Genomic DNA, 8460 nt, shown 5'->3' with positions numbered 1-8460 from the left:
CAAAGAATATATATCAATGTAAACTGTTTTGTGTGTTTTAAAACAAAAAAGAGAGCTGTTAGATATATATATATATATATATATATATATATATATATATATATATATATAGATATTTATAACAGTGCACGTACACTTCTGTTTGCTAGAATATATGTAGAAAAATATAGTCAGCTAAACTGCTCTTAACTGAGAAGCAGAACGGCATCCAGCTGTATGTAATACAAAACATTTTTGTGTCTGGTACACCTTCAAGGAAATGCTGATAAGGATAACTCCTTAATTCATGAGACCCAGGTGCAAGAAATTAATAACTCCCTACTGGGCTGGAAATAGGAACAGAAATAACTCGTTAAAAGTTATTCAACTTGAAACAGAACACGAAGTAGCTTAACAACAGACTGCATGACTTCAGAAAAATTACTAAGGTATTAACAACAGACTATTTCATGGACAGAATCCAAATGGTGTAAGAAAAATTTTTATATAGGAATAGTAAAACTGAATGGCATTAGATCTGATTTCTTGTTAGATTTGTATACTGGAGACTTATCATCCATGCTGTCTAAAAAGCCTAGTCCGAGACATTAAAAGCTGCAAAATATACAGTATTGTATGTATCATTTGTTGAATAGACAAGTTATTTTATGAGTAACTGTGCAAACAAAGTTAATATATAGTGCTGAAAAGGTTAATAGTCTATAAAGTTCAGTGCATTAATCAGACTTTGTTTTAGCAAGGCACCAAAGCAACAGCACAGACATCTGCAATTAATTTTTCACTGTGCATTCATGATAATGACCAGCTAATAATGAAAAATGTTTCTTAAGCATTTTTGCTAATTACCTTGAATGCACTTGCAATTAACTCTGGTACAGTTTATTTACAGTGGTCCTGCTGACAAACACAAATGTATATGCATATATATAATATGCACAATTATAAAATATATCACATGCATGCATGTGTGTGAGCACACATAATGTATTACTATAAAGCTATGCAAGCAATGTCTGTGAGGACCTTAAAATAAGTTAAACTGATAAGAACGCTACATTTCATATATGTTAATATGTTCTGTGAATTCAGCCAATAAATTAATTTAATTAAACAGACACTAGACTTAATCTTAGCCAACAGGTGGAGAAGCAATCTTCTAGTTCATTAGTTTTGCTTTCCTTGATCAATATTATACTTCTAATAAAATAAATGAATCTACTTTGTTACAGTAGCAAAGGCCCATAAGTGAAAAAGCTTAGTTATCCTAAGACGTATTTCCTTCATTCTAAAACTATATATAAACGGATTCAAAGTAGAAGGGATAACAATGAATAACACCGATGCCAAGATTCGGAGATAAGGGGGAGAACTATACAACAGATAGGATAATATTGCAAACACATGAAATATAACAACTACAAGGAAATGAGAACTGGATGTACTGATTGCTTTTTGGCGTGCTTCTTTAGTTTTCATTTTTAATATTACTCTTAATATCATTATGTATGACAACCCAACTAAAAAATTATCTGGCATTGTTAATAGGAAAAATAAACTTTGTATGTAAGCTGTACTTACTGCAATATCTGCACAGAAAATATTTGCAATTGCAAAATATTCACAGTAACAGTGACTAAGAGTGTTCGTTGCACAATAGGGAAATGAAACTACAAAGAAAGGTAATGGCAGTATGAACCCTACACTTCTTACAAGTGCTAGTATTCCAGCTGCTGCTATAAATTTTCCTGTAACAACTGAAGGATATATGAAAGGGTGACATACTGCAATATAACGATCAAATGACATTATGACAAGGAGAGTTGAATTCAGAGCTGTTAAGCAATGTATTAGAAACATTTGCATAACACATGCTTCAAATATTATAGCCTTGGCATTAAACCATAATATTCCCAACAGTTTTGTTAAAGTAGAAATCACAAGTAAAATATCCACAGCTGCTAACATAGAAATAAATATATACATGGGTTGATGGAGACTTTGTTCTGTTATGATGACTGACAGTGTTATTGTGTTTCCAGTAATTGCTGTAATGTACATGATAAAGAAAGGGATGGAAAGCCACTTTTGTGTATCTTCAATTCCAGAAAATCCAACCAGAATAAATTCTGTGGGATGTAAGAAACTGTTGGTGATGTTTTCTGACATGTTCTATCAGGTTTTTAGAAAATATTTAACATTGGCTGAAATGAAACACAGAAACATTTAAAAATACATTTAGCATACTATGAATAGTAACACTGAAAGAGACAATTATTTTATGTCTTTTTTAAGTTACTAATAGCAAAAGAATTATTGTGGAAGTTCTATGAAACTTTGTTTCGATCAAGATGTTTATACTTTGCTAAACTACTGTTGTGCAGATCACCCAGGCAGTTATCATGACTCCCATATATGGCACACCTGTGACCAACAGTTTGTGAGGGGTGACATCCCACAGGACCATTTTGTTGGTGATTCCAGATATGTCCAGAAATCAGACTCATGACACACATAAGAAATCTACAAAATCAAATTGACCATGGGTACAACCATGCCCACTTACAAACCAGGAACACTACTAAGTATGAGTTTGGGATGCTGAAACTGGACTTTCACTGTCTAGATTCATCCACTGGTGTCCTGCAGTATGATTCTGGCACATGTACAAAAATAATGTCCGTATATGCATTGCTACACAATATCAGACTTAGGTTCATAGGTTCACAGATTCATACTAGGCTATCTGCCCTAGGGCATTTATAAGCCTAGCCCGAGTGTGTATGGCTTTTGCCACCCCTTGGAACAAGAATACTATGCCCATTTAGGGTTTAGTTTACTGTGCCTCTGTCTAGTAGTGACACAGAAGTGACCCCCAGGGTAAACCTATGACCTACTTAGTAAGCAGGGACAATATGGTGGATGAACAGGGGCAGCGATGCCTAGCAAATTGGCAGTGGAGGTTGGGTTATACAAGAAGGCAGGGGAGGACTCAGTAGCAGGGATGATTATTCCAGATGGTGTCAGATGCAGTATGCCATAACACTGGCAAAGAGGCAGTGGTTTGCCTGTAGCTTTAAAATACGGTAGACAAAGAGTAAAGCAGATAAACAACAGTAAAATGATGCATGCAAAACCAACACTAGTCTGTGCTTAGCCATACGTAGGATTGCCTTGTTGTGTATTGGATATAGGCAACCCAGGAAATAATGTATCAAGGGCAGACACTGTTATCATTTGTACAGGTGGAGTGCACAGGAGTAGATTTCTTTCACAAGAAATTAAGTGGCTGTTGAGGATTATAAAAGTAGAACATGATGTTGTGCCTCCTGTCAGATTTGTGTGGGGGAGGGGAGGGTGTCTTTAATGTAAAAGTCTTTGAGAAGGACTAGTGTTAGTGAAAGTGTGAGATGTACTGGGGACTGTAGTGGTGTAAGTGTGAATCAGGTCCATGGCATGCATGGCAGGGGTTTTACCTTCCCATGCATGCTCCCACCCACAACAGCTGGCTCTACTACAAGTTGCACTGCATGTACCAGTCCTTGGCTAGATGTCTGATTGCTGCATGACCATGAGTGATATCTGCTATGAGATGTGTCACTGTGTTAATGATGACAACCATAGGCATATTATCTACTGGGTGCAGACACCTCCACAACAGCTGTAGCCATGGACATGCTAGCACTTTAGGAGTGGGATCATGGCTATTCATTCCCATATGGTTACCATCTGTGAACGTAGCAGTGGAACAGCTTCATGAACAGCTCTTCACCCCTGGCAGGTCTTCCAGAGAGAAGACACTGCACTTTCCAGTGCATGCTTGAGTCAATCCACACAATCACTTATATGGGACTTGCACTTCCATAGGTCAAAATACACGCACTGCATCTATCTTACTAACTTCCATGGCTGAAGTATTGCTGGAATGTGCAACCATGGTAACGCAGAACATATGCTGCATTGCAATCTCTAACACACCTAATTCCAAGGAGGGCAGTAACCATGTCTCCAATGAACACCATTACATTACCCCCCCAAAAAAAAATGCCTCTCCAACCATGGGTGCTAGTAGCAGATTCTGGCATCTGTCCACTTCTCTGATTTATAGTGCTGCCATTAACATAACCTACCTGTGATGTGTGGCTAACCTGGGTATCTCAAGGCATAGAAACTGTGTCCATGGCCTATGCTGGAGATGCAGTGGTTAAATTCCCTGTGTCCAACACACACATTCTGTACTGCTTGTCTGCACCAGCTCATCCCTGCTATCATTATGAAAGGCTGCAGATTCTCCAACATCAGGTGAGAGCAGTTCCACAGTGCTGGTACTGAATAAAAAAATCACAAGCTCAAGTTATCCTGTGTTAAGTATGACCCGGAACCAGAATTATAGATGCAACAGAGTGAACATGAAGCAGTTTAACTGCATGTCTTGCACAAGTGGCTGTGGATGGTGAAACTCTGATATTTCTGTATACCATACTTCTCAATTTCTTAGCACAAGAAATCTGGAAAAGTCAAAAACAATGAGGGTAAAGGCACAAACATAGTGACAGATTTTAAATAATGTTCTTATAAACTTAGAAAGCTGCTAGAATAAAAGGTGGTGTGTTGACATACATTTTCTGAAGGATATGAAGTCTGAAACCCAAATGGCTGTCATTATTTGGTGACTTTAGTCCTCAATGATTTGCTAGAAAACCACAAATTGTATGAGTGACAACCCAAAAACATGGGGCAAAAATCTGGACATTCTGCAAAAAATCCAGAGAGTTGAGGGATATGCTGTATACAATAAAGTAAACAGCTTTAATAATGTGGATAGTGTCTAAGGATTGCAGAAGACTTTAAGGTATTCTTACACAAAAAAATATATACATCTGAGTCATTTGCAGTCGATTGTTTCTGTGGCTAGGTCAAGTCTGTCACAATATCAAGTGGGACATTTTTGAGGATCCACTGCCTCTGAAAGAGGGCTGTAACTCTTGTGTCATCATGAAAGGTGGTACATTTAACACCTCTCCATTCATTGCCCACCTTCCTGTGTCTAGAGTTCAGCTCTTTGTTGGGAAGTATACATGCGGTCTCTGGCCCTACTGTGCACCATGTCATAACTGCAGTTTGGCCACCAATTGCTTTGGTGTCTGTCACAACATCATCCCAAGCATAGGCCTGGTAGGCTTCACCAGATGTATGCAGGCCTAAAAACCATCACACATAGAGATAGAGGACCTGGAGTAGCACCTCATTATCTATATTGTTAAACTTTGGCTTAGCGGTTGATTTCTCTGTATTGTTCTGTAAGTATGTAAAACAGCTGAATTAGCAGTCTGGCTCCTGAGGGGCCATGCCAAATCCATACACCCCCCCTCCCCCAGACATGCTGTTTGTGTAACTGATAGAAATGTTTCTGTAGTAACACTTTCATTAAAGTCAGGCACATATGCGTAGTGAGTAAATGTCCCTCACTGAACATTACCTATAATATAACATTGTACGTGACCAAGGTGACATGACTGTTTTTCTGAAGGCTTAAAACAGTTTTACATCTGACATATGTGTAATGTATACAACAGACACAATTATTTACTGAAAGTGGTATCAGAAATCCAACAAAAGGATCTGACCTGTGCTCAGCATATGAGCTGATAGATGCATTAAACATTATAATTAACAATCCTTCAGCTCAAGCAGTGCCTTAATAATAACTGACAAATCTATGTCTTATTATGTCCACAAGTTCCATAGAAATGAAAAACAGCCACAATTGGAAAAAATATACTTGCAAAAAAGTACCACTTACCTGATAAAAGAAATCCTGTAGGTTTGCTTTATCAATTCTTTGGTTATTCATCTTTTTTATCTTCAAAACCCAAAATTGAAATTGTCAAACTCAACAGCTGTTGCAATAAAATTGCAAAATTTGCTACCGGTGCCCTTTACCAAACCCACCACTGCCATTCACTAAAACAACTTGGCTGGCTTGAGTTCCCTAATCTCCTAAATTATCATCAACTTTCCTTTGCCCATAATTTCCTACTACTCCCAGACAAAACTATAGCTCTGGCCAGTCTACTAGAACTACAAGCTAAAACTAGACAACTTTGCTATAGAAACAAAAAAAATTAATCAAGGTCACCAAGACCAACAACACAGCAGGGGACTCCCTCTTCCCTAACTACATAGGCAAAATTTGGAACACCCTACATACTGCTATTACCTCAGCAGGCTCAAATATTACATTTAAAAGACTCCTAAAAGAACACCTGAAGCACACATGGATATGCACATATTCCCCACCTGGCTGACCCCCCCCCCCTCTCCCCTTACTCTTGCCCTCTGATTTCAGCTTCATCATCAAAAGAATGCAACTTCTCTAGCTTTCCTCCAGTTCCACCTCTAATTCTAACCCCTTAGTCAGTACCCATATGTCACTGCTAGGACACTCTGTTATCTATCCACTACACTTTTCTCTTTACACCTCTACTCTTACTCTATACTTAAGCTACTTATTTCTCCTGCTTTTCTTACTTAACCTGTTATCCAATTTCCCATCTCTGTCTCTTCTCCTGCTACTGTACTCCCTGCTGTGTCTAATATTTGCTCTCTTTGTTGCTATATTCCCTACTAAGGGTAACTTGCTTGCAAGTCAACTGTATAAAGCAAAAAATACAACCCCTACTAACAATGTTCACCATTATGTAATGTCTCAACCTAAAACTGTAAAAGATGCGTTCAGTCTATATAAATATGTTAATTCTTAAGCTTCAATGCTATGTCACTAGTCAATAGTTTGGTACTATGTAAATTTGAATGCTTCTGTATGCACCTTATATTTTGCTTAAAATTTAACTGTGGGGCTTTTCTCCCCCAGGCCTCTGCTGAAAATGGACATGCATCCAGTTGGACTTTCCCACTCAACAAATGTAAAATAAATAAATAAAACATATTTATTTATTGCATTTGTTTACCAGGGTGGGCAAACTCTACAGAAAGCTACCCCTTTTCAGCTGAGGACTGGGGAGAAAAGCTCCAGAATAATTACAGCATTACAGAAATAACATAGTAAACAGAGGTATGGGAGTAATCAACAACTATACAATATTTAAACAGAGTATCACTAAATAATAACATCATGTAAAGAGCAATGAAATATATTTGGAAATAAACTTTGTAGTAGAGAAAAAGAGAAAAATGAGTATTAGTATTAAGAGTTGAAAAATAATGTTTTGGATAGGTAGAAAAAAGAAATAGGAGAGGCAAAGGATAAGCAGGAACATTTGGACCAATAACTGAGGATGTAGTGCTTGAAAAGAATAGTGCATGGAAGGAAAACGAGAAAGAAAAGGGTAGGACATTTATCATGCAGGGGTTGTGCATTTATAGACATGTAGCTTTTATGTATTCTCTTGTTTGTGCTTTAAAAGAGTTGGTGCTTACTTTACTTCTCAGAGTGAGAAGAAGGGAGTTCCAAATTTTGGTCAGGGAAGAGTACAAAGGAAAATTCCAAAGCAGACAGGAACACTGGAACACAAAGATGGTGAAGATTAATGAATATATAAGGAGATGGTTTTTGTATAGTGAATTGTTCCACTGAAGGCGAATAGCCGAGGTACCAGGACTTGTTATTAAAGAAGGTTGTTCCAGTGTTCCTGTCTGCTTTGGAATTTTGCTGTGTTTTTTGTTTGGAGAGAGTTGGATGGTGACTTGGTGTTTTCATTATGAATCCCGTCAATGCAGAAGGAAACAATGTTGGTGAAAACATTTTGTTCACTGAATTTGTGAAAGAGAGGGAACGTAAATTTGCTGCATTGGATTTGTGGTCTGCTAAAGTGACTGACTTGCATTCAGAGGATTTCGTTCGGTTAGAACATTTGATGTCGAAGGAGGTGATGTTTTTTTATGACTCCAAATTGCTTGAAAAGTATGTTTCCATGAACATCACTCTGAGGGGGCTGCACATTGATAGGTTGCCCGCTGGAGGTTTTGGTGATGATGACTCGCTTCGGGAATGGAGGCAGGTCGCACAGGAATGCACCTTAAACTGGCTCAAGATCTTGATTAAAAGGACTAACAGAACTGTTGACAAGTTACAGAGGGAGATTGTTCAGTTGCAGGAAGAACTTATGAATAAAACTCCTCCTACTGTTTTTCAAGGTACATTTAAAAATATAAATGACAAGATTAATAAAGTTGAGAATGATGTTTTAGGGAGGAAAAAACAAAAACTCAATAGAGATGTGAGGGACTTTGAAAAAAAAATGAAGTGTATACTTGGCAACGTAAGGGGCATCCTTATCATCAAAAATCTAAGATGCACATGCCCAGGAGTGAGGATGGTTCATCTTGTTCTTCAATGGATGGGTTGGGAGGGTGGCCTAATGATTAAGGTGCTTGCCTTACAAACACAAGGTGCAGGGTTTGAGTCTCCCAAAAGGATAATTGGCTAAGCTTAAAATGGCT

The 8460-nt window shown here is 37.8% G+C and overlaps 1 protein-coding gene across 1 annotated transcript; it reads right to left on the bottom strand.

Annotated features, from left to right (window-relative positions):
* Positions 1 to 1215: 1215 nt before the first annotated feature.
* LOC122802282 (olfactory receptor 52E8-like) lies at positions 1216 to 2166 on the bottom strand. The gene has a single exon (XM_044071932.1). It carries the CDS (start codon positions 2164 to 2166, stop codon positions 1216 to 1218), a length of 951 nt encoding a protein of 316 aa, XP_043927867.1.
* Positions 2167 to 8460: the final 6294 nt, after the last annotated feature.

The sequence above is a fragment of the Protopterus annectens genome, chromosome 5.part0 (assembly GCF_019279795.1).
Source record: "Protopterus annectens isolate FY-2018-M chromosome 5.part0, PAN1.0, whole genome shotgun sequence".
NCBI classification, from domain to species: Eukaryota; Metazoa; Chordata; order Ceratodontiformes; family Protopteridae; genus Protopterus; species Protopterus annectens.
The sequence above is the reverse complement of the archived record's forward strand: the minus strand, read 5'-3'. Positions and strand labels throughout refer to the sequence as shown.

Coding starts and splice junctions, on each gene's coding strand:
- LOC122802282 (XM_044071932.1), bottom strand. CDS start 2,166: ATGTCAGAAAACATCACCAACAGTTTCTTACATCCCACAGAATTTATT.